Raw genomic sequence first — 22,779 nt, forward strand, 5'->3', positions numbered from 1 at the left:
ACCTGCCAATGCAGGGGACGTGGGTTTGATCCCTGATCTGGGAAGATCCCACATGCAGCGGAGCAGCTAAGCCCATGCACCACAAATACTGAGCCCACACACCACAACTACTGAAACCCATGCGCCCTAGAGCCTGCACATCGCACTTATTGAGCCCATGCACCTAGAGCCCGTGCTCTGCAACAAGAGAAACCACTGCAGTGAGAAGCCTGCACACCACAATGAAGCGTAGTCCCTGCTCGCTGCAACCAGAGAAATACCACTCGTAGCAACGAAGTCACAATGCAGCCAAAAATAAATAAACAAGTTAATCAATTAAATTAAAATTTTTTTTTAATAAATTGAAGTAAAACTTACATAAAAGTGCATAGACTCCTTCTTGTGAGAGCACCGGGATCACAACTAACTGCTTAACAGTCATCGACAGAAAGACACTGGAACTTACCAAAATAGACACCCCACATCGAAAGACAAAGGAGAATCCACAATGAGATGGTAGGAGGGGCGCAATAACAATAAAATCAAATCCCATAACTGCTGGTGGGTGACTCACAAACTGGAGAACACTTATACCACAGAAGTCCACCCACTGGAGTGAAGGTTCTGAGCCCCCAATCGGGCTTCCCAACCTGGGGGTCCGACAACAGGAGGAGGAATTCCTAGAGAATCAGACTTTGAAGGTTAGCAGGATTTGATTGCAGGACTTCGACAGGACTGGGGGAAACAGAGACTCCACTCTTAGAAGGCACACACAAAGTAGTGTGCACATCGGGTCCCAAGGGAAGGAGCAGTTCCTATAGGAGACTGAACCAGACCTACCTGCTAGTGTTGGAGGGTCTCCTGCAGAGGAGGGGGGTGGCTGTGGCTCACTGTGAGGACAAGGACACTGGCAGCAGAAGTTCTGGGAAATACTCCTAGGTGTGAGCCCTCCCAGAGTCTTCCATTAGCCCCACCAAAGAGCTGGGTAGGCTCCATTGTTGGGTCACCTCAGGCCAAACAACCAACAAGGAGGGAACCCATCTCCACACATCAGCAGACAAGTGGATTAAAATTTTACTGAGCTCTACCCACCAGAGCAACAGCCAGCTCTACCCACCAACAGTCCCTCCCATCAGAAACTTGCACAAGCCTCCAGCCACCAGAGGGCAGACAGCAGAAGCAAGAATAACTACAATCCTGCAGCAGGTGGAACAAAAACCATGTTCGTAAAAAGATAGACAAGATGAAAAGGCAGAGGGCTATGTACCAGATGAAGGAACAAGATAAAACCCCAGAAAAACAACTAAATGAAGTAGAGATAGGAAACCTTCCAGAAAAAGAATTCAGAATAATGATAGTGAAGATGATCCAGGACTTAGGAAAAGAATGGATGCAAAGATCGAAAAGTACAAGAAATGTTTAACAAACACATAAAATAATTAAAGAACAAACACCTAGAAGAATTAAAGAACAAACAGAGATGAACAACACAATAACTGTAATGAAAAATATGCCAGAAGGAATCGATAGCAGAATAATTGAAGCAGAAGAACAGATAAGTGACCTGGGAGACAGAATGGTGGAATTCACTGCTGCGGAACAGAATAAATAAAAAAGAATGGAAAGAAATGAAGACAGCCTAAGAGACCTCTGGGACAACATTAACTGCAACAACATTTGCTTTATAGGTGTCCCAGAAGGAGAAGAGAGAGAGAAAGGACCTGAGAAAATATTTGAAGAGATTATAGTCGAGCACTTCCCTAAAATGGGAAAGGAAATAGCCACCCAAGTCCAGGAAGTGCGGAGAGTCCCATACAGGAGAAACCCAAGGAGAAACACATCGAGACACATAGTAATCAAATTGACAAAAATTAAAGACAAAGAAAAATTATTGAAAGCAGCAAGGGAAAAACGACAAATAACATACAAGGGAACTCCCATAAGGTTAACAGCTGATTTCTCAGCAGAAACTCTACAAGCCAGAAGGGAGTGGCACGATATATTTAAAGTGATGAAAGAGAAGCACCTGCAACGAAGATTACTCTATGCGGCAAGAATCTCATTCAGATTCAACGGAGAAATCAAAAGCTTTACAGACAAGCAAAAGGTAAGACAATTCAGCATAACCAAACCAGCTCTACAACAAATGCTAAAGGAACTTCTTCTAAGTGGGAAACACAAGAGAGGAAAAGGACCTACAAAAACAAACCCGTAACAATGAAGAAAATGGTAAGAGGAACATACATATCAATATTTACCTTAAACGTGAATGGATTAAATACTCCAACCAAAAGACACAGGCTTGCTGAATGGATACAAAAACAAGACCCATATATATGCTGTCTACAAGAGACCCACTTCAGACCTAGGGACACATACAGACGGAAAGTGAGGGGTTGGAAAAAGATATTCCATGCAAATGGAAATCAAAAGAAAGCTGGAATAGCTAGACTCAGATCAGATAAAATAGACTTTCAAATAAAGAATGTTACAGGAGACAAGGAAGGACACTACATAATGATCAAGGGATCAATCCAAGAAGAAGATATAACAATTATAAATATACATGCACCCAACATAGGAGCACCTCAATACATAAGGGAAATGCTAAGAGCTATAAAAGAGGAAATCGACAGTAACACAAAAATAATGGGGGACTTTAACACCTCACTTACACCAATGGACAGATCATCCAAACAGAAAATTAATAAGGAAACACAAGCTTTAAATGACACAATAGACCAGATAGATTTAATTGATATTTATAGGACATTCGATCCGAAAACAGCAGATTACACTTTCTTCTCAAGTGCACACGGAACATTCTCCAGGATCGATCACATCTTGGGTCACAAATCAAGCCTCAGTAAATTTAAGAAAATTGAAATCATACCAAGCATCTTTTCTGACCACAACGCTATGAGATTAGAAATGAATTACAGGGAAGAAAACGTAAAAAGCACAAACACATGGAGACTAAACAATACGTTACTAAATAACCAAGAGATCACTGAAGAAATCAAAGAGGAAATCAAAAAATACCTAGAGACAAATTACAACAAAAACACAATGACCCAAAACCTGTGGGATGCAGCAAAAGCAGTCCTAAGAGGGAAGTTTATAGCTATACAAGCCTACCTCAAGAAACAAGAAAAATCTCAAATAAACAATCTAACCTTACACCTAAAGGAACTAGAGAAAGAAGAACAAACAAAACCCAAAGTTAGTAGAAGGAAAGAAATCATAAAGATCAGAGCAGAAATAAATGAAATAGAAACAAAGAAAACAATAGCAAAGATCAATAAAACTAAAAGCTGGTTCTTTGAGAAGATAAACAAAATTGATAAACCATTAGCCAGACTCATCAAGAAGAAAAGGGACAGGACTCAAATCAATAAAATTAGAAATGAAAAAGGAGAAGTTACAACAGACGTTGCAGAAATACAAAGCATCCTAAGAGACTACTACAAGCAACTCTATGCCAAAAAATGGACAACCTGGAAGAAATGGACAAATTCTTAGAAAGAATTTGTCCCTCCAGGTCTGAACCAGGAAGAGATAGAAAATATGAACACACCAATCACAAGTAATGAAATTGAAACTGTGATTAAAAATCTTCCAACAGGGCTTCCCTGGTGGCGCAGTGGTTGGGCGTCCGCTTGCTGATGCGGGGGACGCGGGTTCGTGCCCCGGTCCGGGAGGATCCCGCATGCCGCGGAGCGGCTGGGCCCGTGGGCCGTGGCCGCTGGGCCTGCGCGTCCGGGGCCTGTGCCCCGCAGCGGGAGAGGCCGCAGCGGTGAGAGGCCCGCGTACCGCAAAAAAAAAAAAAAAAAAAAAAAAAAAAAAATCTTCCAACAAACAAAAGTCCAGGACCAGATGGCTTCACAGGTGAATTCTGTCAAACATTTAGAGAAGAGCTAACACCCGTCCTTATCAAACTCTTAGCAAAAATTGCCGAAGAAGGAACACTCCCAAACTCATTCTATGAGGCCGCCATCACCCTGATACCAAAACCAGACAAAGGTACTACAAAAAAGAAAATTACAGACCAAAATCACTGATGAATATAGATGCAAAAACTCCTCAACAAAATACTAGCAAGCAGAATCCAACAACACATTAAAAGGATCATGCACCATGATCAAGTGGGATTTATCCCAGGGTTGCAAGGATTTTTCAGTATATGCAAATCAATCAGTGTGATACACCATATTATCAAACTGAAGAATAAAAACCATATGATCATCTCAATAGATGCAGAAAAAGCTTTTGAAAAATTCAACACCCATTTAGGATAAAAACTCTCCAGAAAATGGGCATAGAGGGAACCTATCTCAACATAATAAGGGCCATATATGACACACCCACAGCAAACATTCTTAGTGGTGAAAAACTGAAAGCATTTCCTCTAAGATCAGGAACAAGACAAGGATGTCCACTCTCACCACTGTTATTCAACATAGTTTTGGAAGTCCTGGTCATGGCAATCAGAGAAGAAAAAGAAAGAAAAGGAATCCGAATAGAAAAAGAAGAAGTAAAACTGTCACTGTTTGCAGATGACATGATGCTATACATAGCGAATCCTAAAGTTGCCACCAGAAAACTACTAGAGCAAATCAATGAATTTGGTAAAGTTGCAGGATACACAATTAATGCACAGAAATCTCTTGCATTCCTATACACTAATGATGAAAAATCTGAAAGACAAATTAAGGAAACACTCCATTTACCATTGCAACAAAAAGAATAATATACCTAGGAATAAACCTACCAAGGGAGACAAAAGACCGGTATGCAGAAAACGATAAGACACTGATGAAAGAAATTATAGATGATATAAACATATGGAGAGATATACCATGTTCTTGGATTGGAAGAATCAACATTGTGAAAATGACTCTACTACCCAAAGCAATCTACAGATTCAATGCAATCCCTATCAAATTACCAATGGCATTTTTTACAGAAGTAGAACAAAAAATCTTAAAATTTGTGTGGAGACACAAAAGACCCCAAATAGCCAGAGCAGTCTTGAGGGAAAACAACAGAGCTGGAGGAATCAGACTCCCTGACTTCAGACTATACTACAAAGCTACAGTAATCAAGACAGTATGGTACTGGCACAAAAACAGAAATATAGATCAATGGAACAGGATAGAAAGCCCAGAGATAAACCCACACACATATGGTCAACTAACCTATGACAAAGGAAGCAAGGATATACAATGGAGAAAAGACAGTCTCTTCAATAAGTGGTGCTGGGAAAACTGGACAGCTACAGGTAAAAGAATGAAACTAGAACACTCCCTAACACCATACACCAAAATAAACTCAAAATGGATTAGAGACCTAAATATAAGACTGGACACTATAAAACTCTTAGAGGAAAACATAGGAAGAACACTCTTTGACATAAATTACAGCAAGATCTTTTTTGATCCACCTCCTAGAGTAATGGAAATGAAAACAAAAATAAATGGGACCTAATGAAACTTAAAACCTTTTGTAAAGAAAAGGAAACTACAAACAAGACAAAAAGACAACCCTCAAAATGGGAGAAAATATTGGCAAATGAATCAATGGACAAAATATTAATCTCCAAAATATATAAACAGCTCGTGCAGCTCAATATTGAAAAAAGAAAGAACCCAATCAAAAAATGGGCAGAAGACCTAAATAGACATTTCTCCAAAGAAGACATACAGATGGCCAAGAAGCCCATGAAAAGCTGCTCAACATCACTAATTATTAGAGAAATGCAAATCAAAACTACAATGAGGCATCACCTCACACCAATTAGAATGGGCATCATTAGAAAATCTCCAAACAGCAGATGCTGGAGAGGGTGTGGAGAAATGGGAACCCTCTTGCACTGTTGGTGGGAATGTAAATTGATACAGCCACTATGGAGAACAGTATGGAGATTCCTTAAAAAACTAAAAATAGAATTACCATATGACTCCGCTATCCCACTACTGGGCATATACCCAGAGAAAACCATAATTCAAAAAGTCACATGCACCCCAATGTTCATTGTAGTACTGTTTACAATAGACAGGTCATGGAAGCAACCTAAATGCCCATCGAGAGACAAATGGATAAAGAAGATGTGGTACATATATACAATGGAATATTACTCAGCCATGAAAAGGAACGAAATTGGGTCATTTGTAGAGACGTGAATGGACCTAGAGACTGTCATACAGAGTGAAATAAGTCAGAAAGAGCAAAACAAATACCGTATATTAACACATCTATGTGGAAAAAATGGTACAGATGAACCGGTTTGCAGGGCAGAAATAGAGACACAGATGTAGAGAACACACGTATGGACACCAAGGGGGAAAGCGGGGACGGGGCGAGTGGGGAGTGTTGAGATGAATTGGGAGATTGGGATTGACATGTATACACTAATATGTATAAAATGGATAACTAATAACCTGCTGTATTAAAAAATAAAAAATTCAAAAAAATGCACAAATCATAAGTGCATAGTGCATAGAATTTTCACAATGTAAACACTTCGTTTAGGAGCAGGGTGAAGAATCGCTTATTATCTGCCCCCCAGGACTTCCCTGGTGGCACAGTGGTTAAGAATCTGCCTGTCAATGCAGGGGACATGGGTTTGATTCCTGGTCTGGGAAGATCCCACATGCCGCGGAGCAACTCAGCCCATGCGCCACAACTACTGAGCCTGTGCTCTAGAGCCCACGCACCACAACTACTGAGCCCCCATGCTGCAACTACTGAAGCCCGCACGCCTAGAGCCCCTGCTCCGCAACAAGAGAAGCCACTGCAATTAGAAGCCCGCACACCGCAACAAAGAGTAGCCCCCACTCGCCGCAACTAGAGAAAGCCTGCACATAGCAGTGAAGACCCAACACAGCCAGAAGTTTAAAAAAAAAAATAGTACTTCTGTCTGCCCCCCAGAGGTTTCCTGTGCTCCCCCTTCTGGTACCACCTCCCTGCAGAGGTAACCATTTTCCTGAGTTTTAGCACTTGAGATTCATCTTGGCTGGTTTCCAACTTTATATACGTGGAATCATACAGTATATATTGTGTCCAACTTCTTTCAATTCTGTTTGTGAGATTCATCTATGTTATTGTATGTTGCAATTGTTTGTTCATCCTCATTGCTGTATAGTGTTCCCTCAGTGAATAGTCCGTAACTTACATATCCATTCTACTGTTGCTGGACACTGGGGGTTGTTCCACTTCTGGGCTAATACAGAGAATGCTGCCATAACATCTGGGGTGGATCTTCTCTTGGAGATACATACATCTAGGAGTGCCGTTGCCCGATAGCAGCATGTACAAATATTCAGGTACTGCCCCAGAGTTTTCCAGTTTGACAGCTTATACTCCTACTAGCAGTGTAGGAGAGTTTGATTCCAGATGTATAGTTTGAAGGTAAACGAAAAGGACAGCAGCTCAGATTGGAAGTGAGGATTAGAGAGGAATCAAGAATGACTCCAAAGGTCTCGGTCTGAGCAACTGAAAGGTTAGACTTGGTATCAGGGATGAGGAGCAGGTCTTGGGAATCGAAGATTGGAAATTCACTTTTAGACAAGTTTGAGATGCCTCCCTCCCCAGACCTCCAAATGGGGATTTGGGGAGGTGGTAGACATACAAGTCTAAACATCTGAGGTGTGGTCTGGGCTGAAGATACAACGTTGGGAGTTATAAATGAATAAGTGGCTTTTAAACCACAATAAAGAAAGATACAGGGCTTCCCTGGTGGCGCAGTGGTTGAGAGTCCGCCTGCCGATGCAGAGGACACGGGTTCGTGCCCCGGTCCGGGAAGATCCCACGTGCCATGGAGCGGCTGGGCCCGTGAGCCATGGCCACTGAGCCTGCGCGTCCAGAGCCTGTGCTCCGCAACGGGAGAGGCCACAGCAGTGAGATGACCACGTACCGAAAAAAAAAAAAAGAAAGATACAGAGGTGAGTGTAGGTGAGAAGCCCAATATCACAGATCATGGAGAGAGGAAGAATCAGCAGAGGAGACTGAGCAGTGAATCCAGGAGACAGTGCTGTCCTGGAAGCAAGCTAGGAAAGGTGCCCCAGGAGAAAGGAGTGAGCACCTGGGTCAGAAACAGCTGAGCGGGCAAGGGAAGGAGTCCTGAGAATGGACCGCTCGATTTAGCCACGTCTGGGATCGTTGGTGACCTTGACAAGACAGTTAACTGTAAGAAGCAATGGGAGGAGAGAGACTGAGACAAAGTAGGTATAGACACCTCTTGATGAGGTTTGCTATAAGATAGAGTAGAAAGAAACAGGACAGAAGCCAGAAGGGAAAGTGGGGTCAAGCAAAGGGATTTTTTTCTTGAGATGGAGAAGCAGCAGTGTGTTTTCTTGTATTCCTTCCTACTAGAATGTATGCCTGGGGTCTGGGTTGTCTTGTTTACTGCTGCATCCCCAGTACCTAGAACAGGGCCCTGCACATAGGGACAATCAATAATTACCTCTAAATAAACTAATGAATCAGACCTGATAAATGAGAAACTCACATTATATGCTAAATAGTGATAAGGGCCAAGGAGATAGAGTGAAGCAGGAAAGAGGGTATAACAGCCTGGGGGTGGCAGTTGCTATTCTAGCTGAGCTTATCACTAAGGCCTCATGAGAAGGTCTGAGCAAAAATATGAGGAAGTAAGGAAATTGGTCATGTCGTATCTGGGAGAATAACATTCAGGCAGAGAAAAGAGCCAGTGCAAAGGCCCCAAGGCAGGACCAATCTGGTACTGTGCCTGGGGTAGTTTGAACAAGGCAAAGTAGTAGGAGAGGAGGGCATAGAAACAGTGAGGGGGTCAGGCCATACAGAGCTTTGTAGGTTACTGCAGGGACTTTGTCTTTTGTGATGAGTGAGATGGGGAGGCCACCTGTGGGTTTGAGCGGAGGAGTGACCTGATTTGATTTATATTTGATAAAACTCAACATCCATACTGAGTAGTGATGTGTGGAATGCTTACCCTTTGATCTTAGAAACACAGTAAAGTCCCCTGCTCTTCCCACTTCTATTCAACGTTGTGCTGGAGCTTCAAACCAAAGCATGAGTCCAGGGGAAAAAAACGTCATTATCTATAGATGGCAGGATTGTGAACATAAAAAATACACAACAATCTGCAGGTAAATTATTCAAATAAAAAGAGAATCTAACACTGCTAGAGATAAAAAGAGTCACTCTATAAGATAAAAGTTTTATTTCTCCAGGAAGATATAACAATTTAAAGTTTGATTGCCTAACAGCTTCAAAATCTATAAAGTAAAAATGGATGCAATTAAAAGGAGAACTAGACAAATCCACAATCATAGTGGAAGATACTATGGAAGATACTAACACCCTTCTCTCAGTGATTGACAGAGCAAGCAGAAAAAAAAAAAAATCAGAATATGAAGATAGGAACCATACCAAAGCAAATTTGGCCTAACAGACAAGTAAAGCACTGCCCTCAAACTGCTGCATCCACTCTCTCTTTAACCACGTAGAGAATATTTGTAAAGATTGGCCACACTATACCTTGTGAGGCAAGTCTCAACAAAGTTCAGTAGACTGAATCGGGACTTTCCTGGTGGCACAGTGATTAAGAATCCACCTGCAAATGCAGGGGACACGGATTTGATCCCTGGTCCGGGAAGATCCCCCATGCCGCGGAGCAACTAAGCCCGTGAGTCACAACTACTGAAGCCAGCGCACCTAGAGCCCGTGCTCCGCAACAAGAGAAGCCACTGCAATGAGAAGCCCATGCACCACAATGAGGAGTAGCCCCCACTCGCCGCAACTAGAGAAAGCCTGCGCGCAGCAATGAAGACCCAACACAGCCAAAAAAAAAAAAAAAATAGACTGAATTACACAGTGTTCTACTGAAAATTCCCATGTGCTATAATCATAAAATTGACTGTCTACAGCAATGAAAATACACAAGTGACAGCTACATACAACATGGATGTGTCCCACAGACAGGATGTTAAACAACAGAAGTAAAACAGAAAAATACATTAGGATTCCATTTCCATAAAGTTCAAAACCAGGCAAAACCAAGCTACATTTTGTAGGGTATGTGGATAGATAGTAAAATCATAAAGAAAAGCTAAGAAACAGAATAGTGGTAATCTCTGGGCAGGTGGGGCGTTGGAGAACTGCACAGAGGAGGGGTGGAAAGTGCTCTTGAGCAGTAGACATTATTTCTTCATTTATGTGGTGGCTACATGGGCACTAACAATTATTTGCTACATTACACACGTGAATGTACTTTCCTATAGGTATCCTATATAGTCGGAATTTTAAAGTACTGAATAAATGAAAACAAAACATGACAGACCGTGATAAAATGTAATTCTGGGTAGGTTGTATGTTGGGAAATGGAAAACAGAAAGTCAGAAATTTGGGAAATATGTCACTCCCTGTGATACAGCAGGGAATCCATGTAGCAAAATCCCTCCCCAAGGGCCTTGAACTATATCCAGGCAATGTGGCACCTTGGTAAGCAGGGAAAAGGTTTCAAGCTCCTCAAGTTCAGGAGGAGAAATTTTTGTTTGCATATACAACAAAATTATCTTTAAGATCTTTTTTCTGTTGACTCAGTGTATTTTAGAGAAGAAATTTGAAAGGTGGAAAATGCCACGCGACTTCTAAACGAACTCACTTGGCATCCTGCATCTGTGCTTTAAATCTGCATAGAGGATCCTGCCGTGAAACCAGGTTGAAGAACCAGCATGCTCCTGAAACTTCAACCTTCCTACAGATCCCCTGGGGGTCTTGCTAAAACATAGGTTCTGACTTAGGAGGCCTGGAGAGGGGCCCAAGAGTGCATTTCTCACAGGCTCCCCAGTGGTGCCCATTCTGGGCCAGAGACCACATTTTGCATATCGACAGGTGAAAGAAATCCAGTGTAATTTGAGCTATTGAGCTTGTGAAACGAAGCATGTGCGTTTTCTGGCAGAGTGAGATTCATAGGGCTTCTCCTGTTATGAAATGAGAGAACAGGCACAAAACAGCACAGCAGGACACAGTGAAACTCCTTTGGGGGTCACTAATTGAGACAGCGTGGCCCCAGGCGTACTCTGACCCTTGAAAATATTTTCACAGGGCTCTGTTTTTCTCCACCAGATTATGCCTTCTAGTTGGTCTTGATTGCTTGTTCCCAGCAAAAATATTTGAGGTGAAGAAATAAATTTAGCCAACACCAACACAAAGTACGGAATGGTTCATCGCTGCTCTCAGGCCGGTGTTTTCATAGTATGTGGCTGGATCTTACTAACGCAGGTGATCAGCTGAGTGGTCGTGGTGAGAAGCCACAATGTTTTCCAAATAAGCTTGTTTCTGCATCTGTTCCCTCTGACCTGAAAAATGCCTGTTTGTTCCATTTGGGCCTTTCTAAACAATGCCTACTTGGTGCTCTTTACCCGAATGAGTTCCTTCAGACAACAGAAGGATCCGTTTACAGAAAAGCCTTTCAGGTTGCTTTCTTGAAACAGCTGTCCTTTGGAAGTGGGCATGTGGACAAAAGGACACAGCATATTAAATTTATTATTTTCTTTAACCTTACTCTGAGTCTCACAAAGCCCTGAGTTTTTACCAGTAAGTAATAGTAAAGTATACAAATTCAAACAGTTATGCTATCGCTTCCCTGGTGGCGCAGTGGTTGAGAGTCCGCCTGTCGATGCAGGGGACACGGGTTCGTGTCCCGGTCCAGGAGGATCCCACATGCCACGGAGCGGCTGGGCCTGTGAGCCATGGCCACTGAGCCTGCGCGTCCGGAACCTGTGCTCCGCAACGGGAGAGGCCACAACAGTGAGAGGCCCGCGTACCGCAAAAAAAAAAAACCATTTATGCTATGATTTCCCTATCATTTTAGGTTAAGTCTTCTTTGCTTTCAAGCCTTAGACTTCTCATTTTCTTTTCTCTCATTTTTAAATCTGCCATCAAAGTAATCTGTGTCCCATTAGTTTTTTCATATCTCACAGCAGAAGCAGCCCTAGAAACAGAGCCACAGCCTGCAGCTGCCACCCCAGTCCCAGCTCTGTGCGGTCACCGGACTTCAGTCCTAGCCAGTGATTCTTCGCCATCCTAGGGGCATTCTGCCTCACTTAGATGTGCCAGATAGTCTAAATTTAGTGGAGAAGGTCAGTATTGTCTCTCATTTTGTGAACGTAAATCGCAAGCTCAGGTTACATACTCATTTTTTTCCCAAAGTCTGTCAGTAACAAATACAATTAATTGCCTAAGTGCATTTACAGTGCTATAGTATGTATCACACATGCCATATAAAGACTAAATTGAACATGTTCTCTGCAAGTTATAAGGAGGAAAAAACGGTGTTAAATGGCCCCCAATGAAACAATCAGGCAAATCCTGAATGTAGGACATTCTGCAATTTAAACAATTAGCCTGGTCTCTTCAGAAAGTCAATTATCATGAAATTTAAAAGGTAGGAAAACTGTCCTAAAAGCAACTCTATTCATAACAACGAAATGCAATATATGAACACTGATTAGATCCTGGAGAGCTATAAAAAGCATTTGGCATCAGCTCCCTGAAATGTTCACTTTGCATACCATCACAGAGTCTAAAGTTATTCACCTCTGTAGAACATTTGAATTCTTATCACTCTTCTAAATTATATGCTATTCTACTTGTCCAGGACCTAAGTTCTACCTTTCTATTTTTTTCAAAATCCCCAAAATGAAACAGTCCTCTGCAGTGAGACCTGTGTCATGGATTAAGCGCTCACCGTGATGTTCTGGAGCCTCATCCTGATGCATCTTGAGATTGATAGAGAGATTTTTTTTTTTTAAATCCTGCATAAGATTGACTGGACTGCATGAATCCATAGTGGAAAATGCTCAGCTCCTAGTAACTTTAAGTATGGCTCTGTCTCAGTTTCTTTCTCTTTTCATACTAGAATTCTAGGTAAGCGTTTATTGCCCTGCATAGCTTGTCTATATATCTTAACTTCTTTTCATATTTTTTACCTATTTATCTCTCTGTGCAGTGTTCCAGAAAATTTCTTATGACATATCTTTGAGTTCATCAAATCTCTCCTCAACTGTGTCTAATCCACTTTTAAACCCATTCATTGGGTTTCTAATTTCAGTTATTTTTCATTTCTAAAAGTTCCATTTGGCTCTTATTCTAATAATCTATCATTTTCCATTCCTTGTTCTCTACTTTTTGTTTTCTGCTTTACCGACAATGGAGAGAGGAGTGCAGAAATCTCCATCATGATAGCAGATACGTCAGTTTCTCCTTGTAGTCTATCACTCTTTGCTTCCTGGTTTTTGAAGCTATTTTACTAATTGTATTCAACTTTCAGAATGTTACATCTTTCTAGTGATAGATGTTCTTTCTATCACTAATAACACTCTTTGGTTTAAAGTCTATTTTGTCTGATGTAATACAGCTCCTCTTAGCTTTCTTTTGGATAACGTTATCCTGCTATATCCTTTTCATCATTTTACTGTAAATATTTCTGTGATCTTGTTTGATTTTTCTCTTGTAAATGGCATGTAAGTGTATGTGTGAATTTTTTTATTCTGGTCTTATAGTCTCTTTCACCTGGTCCATTTAATCCATTTATATTTATTGTAATTAATGATACATTTAGACTAGGTACAATAAAACTACCATACTCAATATTGATGATGTTAAAGACATCCTCACCAATTAAACCAACAAGCCTACACTAACTTTAATACCAGATATTAATTCAATATTGAATATTTCCCAGATCATGTGAACCTGAAATTCATTCTGATCAGTTTCCTTTATATTTCCAAGAATTTATATAAGCACTTAAATTTCCTTTAAACCAGTTAAATAGAGCTAATTTACAAATTAATTTTGATAATACCACCTGGAGGTAAAGACATCATATCTATAATATACACAGACATACATACATCCACGTGGACACAGATATCTCATAGTTTTCCTGCTTGAATTAAAAGGCCTCTTCCCCCACCCCCTTTTTTTTTTCAGTCTTAGGAATAGGAGAGGGTCAGATAAGATGAGTTCCTGAGAGCCCTGGTAGAACATTTACATCTCAAAGGCACCCAGAGAAAAAAATAAGTTCCTCGTAGAAAACCAGCATCTTCTAACTGCATATGCAAAAACCAGTTTTGGAATGTCAAAAGAGCCCATTTTGGCCATTTTCATGGTGGTTTCCTTCAGTTCTCAAATAGCCAGTTCAGTCTAAACAAACCACAGTAATAGACAATAATACATATCGTTCACTCACCTTCACACTTCCAGGTGAACTTACCTGCTCTGAATCAGACTCAAGACCAAATTTAAACTATCAGTTTCTAGGACTGTCTAGACCACATTCAAGTTACCAGGACCCTCTAAATGGTCAAAACCAGGGCCCTCTAACAAGGGTCAATACCAGGAATGTCTCTGAGAATGATTAATCCTTTCACTTTCTTCCTCTCCTACAGGTAGAGTTTCCTCCAAAACCAGGACCCCTTAATGAGGGTCAAAACCAGGGAGAGAAAACAGGATTTGGACATAATGTACCAAGACACTCATGCACACACCCAAGATAAAAGCCAAACCAATTCCAAAAGGCTTACATTGATAGAATATCATAAAAGCCTATACATAAACAATTTCATCCCATTTTCCTTCCCTTTTACAAAACAGTTCTAATTGAAAGATGGTGTTATAATCTAAAGCACCATTGAGGGGCCATTGTTCTCCAGATCCCAGGGAGTACTGAGGCCAAGCAGTATTACAATAAAATATCATTTTTTCCTTCATGGGAGCATAGCTGAAGATCTCCCAGTTTTGCAAAATACACCCTAGGGTGTTGTGGTCTGAATGCAGGTTGGAAAAGAATTTCCAGACATAAGGCAGAATGTAAAGAAGATAGAATTTATTAGAGGGAAGGGTTGCTGCCAGAACAGCGGGCAGACTTCCTAGTAGTCTGGGAGAGTCAAGACTGAACATGTGCTATTGATCAGTTTTTATAGCCAGAAAACAAAGGAATGGTCCAAGTGAAAATTTCGTTTGCTGATTGGTCGAGGCACATATACCTTCCTTCTATAGGGTGGGAGTAGGACAGGGCAGATGCCTTTCCTTATTTGGGTCAGGTCCCGTTACCCAGGTGGGTGTCACCCAGGTAGGCTCAGGAATTTCATAACCATCGCAACATGGTGGGGAGGGTGATTAAGAGTCTGGTAGGGGGTGTGATGCTGACACTTTTTCAGGCAGGGTTGTCCTTTGTCCTTGAAGCACCATTGTCCTTGGAGCACCACATATGGGACTACAAGGTGGAATAGAGTTATGGTTTCCCATTATTCTTTCACACGGCTGGTATTACTAGAAACAGGCAGATCAGTATCTGATGGCCTCTCAGGGTTGCAGTTCCCTAGCACAAGAATGGAAGGTTTCCTACTTGCCATTCCAGATGGGGGCGCAGGCAAGCCTTGGTCTAACAGGGAGTTTCCCAATTACCACTCAGGTGGTGCCTGATGGCCAAGGAACTCCTCAACCCAGAATGGAAAATCCAATTAAAGCAGTACTCCACCCAAAACCAGACGATCAAGTCCTATGCCTTTCCCTCCCAAAAAAGGGAAATTCCAATCAAGGCAACCCAGTAGGGAAGAATATCCTGATGTCCCACACAAGGTTCTGGCACTTGCCAGAGGTGTCTAAGAGACCAGGACCAGAGCCTTGTTTCCTTCACCGTAGAACCAAAAGCACCATGGGTCAGCAATGCCTGGTCAGCAGCAAGTTCTAGGGTTTGCCCCTGAGACGAAGGTGCTCAGGCAGCTGCTGGACAGAATCTGAGTGTCACCACCAGCCAGGGGACAATGTGCCATGGGCAAGATGCCCACTTGGGACAGCTGTCATTTCATGGTTGCCAAAACTTTAACTGAACTGAACTTGGGTCTGCTCACCTGCTGCACAACAAACCCAATCTACTGACACCAGGTTGTGGTGAAGGAAAGTACAGCATTTATTTGCAGAGCACCAAGCAAGGAGAACAGGCAGCTCATGCTCAAAAGACCCTAACTCTCTGATGGCTTTCAGGGAAGGGTTTCTAAAGGCAGTGTTTGGGGTGAGGGCTGCAGGGTGCAAGACTTTCTTCTGATTGGTTGGTGTTGAGGTAACAGGTTGGTGTTTCAGGAATCTTAATTATCAACCCTCCCTCTGGTCCCAGTCTGGGGTCTTGGAGTCAGCATGTAGTCCTCCACCTGGGCGGGTGTCTTAGTTTCTGCATAAAAACTCAAAGATATGCGTCAGACTGTTACGTGTGTCTCTTGAGGGGAAACTAAGACTGTTTTATCACTGAACTAATTGGTTTTCCTACGGAACCATTTGCTTTCTCTTTGTTTCTGCATGCCCTCACTTCCCTAATTAGTAACTGCTTAAGCCTGCTCTTTGGAACTCAGGGAAGGCCTAGGAGACTAAAACCTTTTTCTACAAACAAGAAACGGGGACACAGAGGAACTTCTGTACCCAGGAAGGCTTCAGAGGGTCCTGCTCAGTTTCACTGTCTCCTCAGCACCACACACACACACACACACACACACACACACACACACACACACACACACACACACACACACACAGGCATGTATGCACCCACATATGTACACATGCAGGCACACACAAATGCATGCACATACATATGTGCACACACTCAGCCCCGGAGCAGGGGCTCCCCCAGGCTCTTGGGAGGGCCCTCATCTTCACCACCTGAGCTAGACCAGTCCCCACAGCAGCTTCAGTGTTCTTCTGCAGAACCTCCTCCTGGCGGCTTCCACACGCCTATTTGCACTGTGTGTGTCTCTGTGCTCCCCATGGGAGAGTGAGCAGGTGCCTTGGAGAGCAGGGAAGGGAGGGCCATGTTCAGAGGTTTTACCTCAAGTCCCCAAGCTGGCTCCTGGCACACAGTAGTAGGTGGGCAATAAAGACTTGAAATGCCTGAAGAAACCTTCTGCAACATGGACGTCTCGGGGTCTTGGATGCTATGGAATTTACACTGAAGTGCTCAGATTCTGCAGCAGGCTTCTCCTTTATCAGCTAACTTCAGTGAGACTCAACCATGCGCCTGGCACTAGGGAAAAAAGGATAACTTAGACATGATACCAGCCACAGCCCAGAGGGGACATGTATCTTACACTTTTCCTGGCAAGGCAGCACTGAAAGTGTTAGAAGCCAGATGTACACCCAGGCTTGAGGGCAGGGGAGAGGGAGTGATATATTCTGGCTGGGGATAGAGGTGCTGGGGCTTCTTAAATAGGGTAATATTCCATCTGGGTCGAGAAGAATGGACAGGCTTTTCCTGGGTGAAGAAGGGAGAAGGTGTTCCTGGCTGAGGGAACTGCCCAGAAGTATAAAAATGCACAGCATTTTCCGGGAGGTGAAAAGTCTAGCTTCTCCTGGAACCTAGGTAAGCAAGGGTCAAATTCCTCAGGGCCCAATTTTTTAAAATTCCTAGAGCCTTCCAGACCAGGCTGAGGAGTTTGGACTTTATCTTGTGGGGAACTGGGAGCCACTGAAAGGGGATTAAGTAACAGCAGGATCACTAGGGTGAGCACGTACTGAAAGCTGTGTGGCGATAGCTGGTGGGTGAGAAACTGGAACGCTGGCGCGGGGCCATGACCCACACCCACACAGCCGAGTCGGGGCCATCCCCACTTTCTCCACCCTCTTCCCTAAATTAGATGACTCGGGCAGGCTGGCCTATCCTTCAGGGAGTGTGTCCTGCGTGACGTGGCACAGTGAGACTAGACAGGCCAGTCCACGGGAAGATTTCTTCCTCACTGCTAGTGGAGGCCCCCGGGGAGCACTTGGGGTGGGGCTTAGCTAAGCCGAAAACCCTGCTGCCCTTGGGCCCCTGACCACTGAGAGCTGAACTCGCTCCCCTCGCCCCTGCCACACAGAAGTTGCTTCCCCAGCCCTGGGTCCCTGTAGAGTGCTGGGCCAGCACCTACAGGCTGGTGAGTGCCACCTGGTACATTTTCAGGAATTTTGTGACTTGATTGCTAAACACAGCCTTTTTTTTTTTTTTTAAAAAGAATTCTTTTCTTTTTCGTGTTTTTTTAAAAAATTTATTTTATTTTTGGCTGCATCGTGTTTTCATTGCTGTGCACAGGCTTTCTCTAGTTGCGGCGAGCGGGGGCCTACTCTTCGTTGGGGTGTGCGGGCATCTCACTACAGTGGCTTCTCGTTGCGGAGCATGAGCTCCAGGCGCATGGGCTTCAGTAGTTGCAGCACGAGAGCTCAGTAGTTGTGGCTCGTGGGCTCTAGAGCACAGGCTCAGTAGTTATGGCGCACGGTCTTAGTTGCTCCGCGGCATGTGGGATCTTCCCAGACCAGGGCCCGAACCTGCATCCCCTGCATTGGCAGGCGGATTCTTAACCACTGTGCCACCAGGGAAGTCCCGTAAACACAGCCATTATTAAAAATTAAGTTATATGAACTAACAAATTATTTAAAACAGAGGTAGTCAATACTCAAAGCCCACCACTTCCTAATTATTTTCTACGCTATTAGCTCTGTTCTTGAGGTTATCTGTATCATTGCATATGTGTGGTGGACGTTCTGTTTAACGGTGAGCTACTGCACTTCTCTCCCAACTCCATGTTCAGTGACACCATGTTGGTAGCTTGGAATCGGCTGTGGTGGGAATATTTACACCATAGAAATTGGTAAACCTACATATCAGAGCTCTTGCCGCAGAGAGCCAGTTGTTAGCCATCTGCCAGCCCACCACCACTAACGTCCACCCCCCTGCTTTGCTGGCTCCCTGGGCAAGCACACCCACCCAGGCCTGTTCTGTCCTCTGCTAGCAGCCACAGCAGCACAATGGGTCTTGTCAGGTTAGAGTCTTGTCAGATGGGGTTCAGGAAAGTGTGGGGATGTTACCAGGAGGCCTGAGGTGTTACTTAGTCCTGTTACAGGGATGCCTCCTTGTGCTACCCACAGCCCTACCCAGGGCCTCACAGCATGAACAGGCTCCCAGGGAGTCTGCCAGTGTGACTGGACAGAGGTGCTGGCCTGATCCCTGGGGGAGGGAATCGAAGAGGGGCCTTGCTTATGTCAAACCAACAAACACCAAGCCACCTCCTCTTCCAGGTAACAGGCTGGGCATCTCTCCAAGGTGGCCAGTGTCTGAAATGCAGCCACATAGCCAGGTACTGTCTAGGGAAAAGTCATTTATGAGAACAAGAACATGCCAGGTGGATGGCTAGAGGCAGCAACATGCCTTCTTTACTATTCGACAGCATTAAAAGGCAGCCCTCTCTGTGGGTCTCTGAGACTTATTTTGCCACAAATTTTAATTATCAGGAATATCATCATGACCTTGGAGTTGGTAAGGGAGGGATCTCTTAAAAGGACATTAAAAAAAACTAAAGGAGAAGACTAAGGTGAAAGATTGGTAAATTGGGACTTTATTAAAATTAAGAACGTCTGTTCATCAAAAGACACCACTGATAAAATAAAAAGGCAACTCACAGCTGAGAGAAGAAATCTGTAATACATAAAACTGACAAAGGACCCATATTCAGAATATATAAAGAACTATACAGACAAGCCATTTAAAAGCTGGCAAAAGACTTGAACAGGCACTCCATGAAAGAGGGTATGCAAATGACCCAATCCGCCTATGGAAAGGTATGCAGCCTTATTAGCATTAGGGAAATTAAGATTAATAGCCACAGCGAACTATCACTACACACCCACAAGACCGGGTGGAACTTTGAAAACAATGACAAGCGTTGGTGAGGATGCACAGCGACTGAAACTCTCGGGAGTGTAACCTGGTACTACCTTTCTGGAAACAGTTCGGCAATGTCTACTAAAGGTGCACACATACCTACCTGATGGCCCGGAGTTCCCAGCAATGAGTGGATTCATGCACCTAAGGACACGTACTAGGATGTTCAGTAACGCTTTATTCATCACAGTCCCAAACTGGAGACAACACAAACGTCCCTCAGCCATGAACTCGAGTATGTTCACACCTCAGACCCCTAGGGGGCAGGGATAAAGGACATCATACACGGCACACCAGAATGTGAGTAAATCCCACCGAGGAAGCCAGGCAGCAAAGAGCACATACTGCATGAGTTCAGTTTTGTAGAGGTCAGAGCAGCTGAAACTGACCTCTGGGATAGAAACCAGGATAGTGGGTTCCTCTGGGGAGGAGGTGAGGGGTAAACAAAAACACTCCCTAGAATTCGAAGTCTCAAAATCAAAATCGTCTCCCCTGCTGCATTGAGAACTTTTTCTCCTTTGCTTGTTGGAGGTAGGAAGGTCGAGGACAGGTGGTATGTCTGAGGAGCCCCTATCTTCCTCAGCACACCCCGCTTTCTCCTGTGCCGCTAGCCAGGCAGGAACTCCTGGGACAGTCCAACCAGGGGTTGAGCCACAGTGGTGATTTCATTTTGGCATCAACTAAGATTCCCACTGGCACCTCTGCTTTTCATCTCCTTTTAATTTTACTTATTTATCAAGTATTTTCTTAGCTCTTACTCTGTACCAGGTGCACTGTTCAAAGTATGTCATTAGTGTGTTATTCATTCAGCCTGTAGTAATGACTTCTTTGTTGAGCACTTAGTATGTGCCCGATAGTAAGCTAAATTCTCAATTAATTCTCACATGAACTCATGGAAGGGGAAAATATTTGTTCCCATTATAGATAAGGAAACAGAGGCTCAGAGAGGTTAAATGACTTGTACAAGGTCACACAGCCAAGTTGGTGGCAGAACTGAGATTCAAAGCCAGATCCTGCTTCACTCCCAAATCACCTGACTTAGTCGTTTCTAGCGACCTCCTTAAACCAAATCACCTGAGAGGCTGGTAGAACTATGAGGTTTCTTAGCCCCCACCTGCTCGAGCCTAGTGAACCAGAATCTCTGGCCCCAGGAGTAGAATCTCCCACAGTGGTTGTTCGAAACCTGATTCCTGGCCCCATCCTGCACTACAGAGCCAGACTCCCGGCCCTGCACACAGTAGGCACACACAACCTGTCTGTGAATGGAAGGAGATGGCTGCCTGGATCACTTCTCTTCCGCTGGAGAGGTGGGGGGAGTCCCTTGCTTCCTTCTGGTCTCTGGGTAAGTGTAAGTCCCCTCCTCTGGGAAGCCCTCCTTGACCACCCCAGCCTACCCCCCCGCCCCTAGAACTGCTAACCCCTTTGCCTTAGTTGCCTTCCTTGCCTCTCTCTGTCTTAAATATGGACTAGGGTAAACCATATGGAATTATCCTTTCTGTAGGTCAAAACTAGTTGAAAATGGGCTATTTCATCCAGTTCATTTAAGCAGTTCCCTTTACCAGAATGTTAGCTCCGGGAGGGTGGGGGATGTTTGTGGTGTTCACAGCCCTGTCCCCAGACAAAGCCTGGCACACAGTAGGCACTCTGTAAATGCTGGGTAGGTGCTCGAGGGAACCTGACCACTCCCAGGAGCTCCACAGCCGACGCACCAGACCCCACGTCGAGCTGGAGGGGCCCGGGCGCCATCCTGTACGGCGCAATCTCGGGTGCCTTCCCGGCCGCGGCGGCCCGGCGGCGGGGTGGGGCTCGCCGTCATCCATTTACCAGCCTCGCCCCTCCGACGCGAGCGCCGTTAATGAGATTAGCAATTAAAAAGCGGGCGAGCCGCCGCTGCAGAGGCGCGGGGCCATCCCCAGGCCGAGCCGTGCGGGACGGCGCTCCTGGCGGCCGCGCACCGAGCGCGCCGCGCGCCGAGCTCCGGGGCCATGGACGAAGAGCGGCCGCTGTGGGCCACCCCGCTGCAGTTCGTGTTCGCCTGCATCTCGTACGCCGTGGGGCTGGGCAACGTGTGGCGCTTCCCCTACCTGTGCCAGATGTACGGCGGAGGTGAGTGCCGACGCCCGGGCTGCGCAGTCCCCTCAAGACCCCGCGGGGTCGCCTTCTGTGCCTAGTGGCCTGGGGGTGCGCGCTGGGGTTAGCCCCATATTGCGTGCCAGTAAACTGAGGCTCAGAGAACGAAGTGATTTGCCCAGAGTCACAGAGGCGGGAATCGGACCTAGGACATCTCAGTCCACAGCTGAAGCTCTTATCCAGAGCGCCTTCTCGAGCCCTCTGCAGCCCCGACCCCATCCCCGGGGCGGCCAAGCCCCCCAGCACGCCCTTGTCACCCTTGTTGGTCAGGCTGCGGCTCTGTGAGCAGTAGGAGGCACGGGGTGGGGGGTACACTATTTTCCTCCCTCGGGAGAAGAGATGGCAGGGGTCTGACAGCAGGAAATTGTCTTGTTCAACAGAAACTCATTATACAACTTTCAGATCAGAAACATTCCTGGCAGCATGATTTGAAACTCAGCATAAAAGGATTTTGAGCTATTTCTTTAAATTTTTTATCACAAGATTGATTTGGGTTTGGGACCACAGTAGGCAGGAAGGCTAATCACTCTATTGCAGTGTTGTTCGTTTGTTTTGGTTTTTTACAGATTTTTCCTCTGAAGCGTCACAGTGCGCTCACTAGACAGCAACGCACCCACACAGCATTCGCATACCTTCCAGGGAGCTGGAGACGCCTTCTGTGACATGCCAGAGAACCTCAGTGAGGGTCAAGTGCTTTTTTGGAAGGCAATGTGGCAATAGAGATTGAAGTCTCAGCATTAAAAAAATTTTTTTCTGAGTTATTCTATTTCTAGCACTCTACATAAAGAAAATAGTTCTGACAGAAGGTAGACAGTAGAAGGACAGCCTCCATCTTTTAATAAGAGCCAGGCGTGGGAAACCTCCTAAGCCCTCACCTAAAGGGGATTGGTTCCATCAATTATGGAACATGCACGCGGTGGTGCTCTTGGAAGCCATTA

General features: G+C 44.5%; 1 protein-coding gene across 3 annotated transcripts in view; it reads left to right on the top strand.

The window, feature by feature from the left end:
* The window catches only part of SLC6A20 (solute carrier family 6 member 20), a 90,822-nt gene that overhangs the window by 27,156 nt on the left and 40,887 nt on the right, over positions 1–22,779 (top strand). The window contains exon 1 of one of the 3 annotated variants that reach the window (XM_049716302.1): positions 19,360–21,817. The exons of 1 other annotated variant lie outside the window; for it this stretch is intronic. In XM_049716302.1, the coding sequence (XP_049572259.1) occupies positions 21,697–21,817 (121 nt within the window). In that variant the 5' untranslated portion in view covers positions 19,360–21,696. Of the gene's footprint in view, positions 1–19,359; positions 21,818–22,779 lie in introns of those variants that run through there. One more of the 3 variants, XM_004283841.3, reaches the window with a different exon arrangement.

The sequence above is a fragment of the Orcinus orca genome, chromosome 10 (assembly GCF_937001465.1).
Source record: "Orcinus orca chromosome 10, mOrcOrc1.1, whole genome shotgun sequence".
Lineage (NCBI taxonomy): Eukaryota > Metazoa > Chordata > Mammalia > Artiodactyla > Delphinidae > Orcinus > Orcinus orca.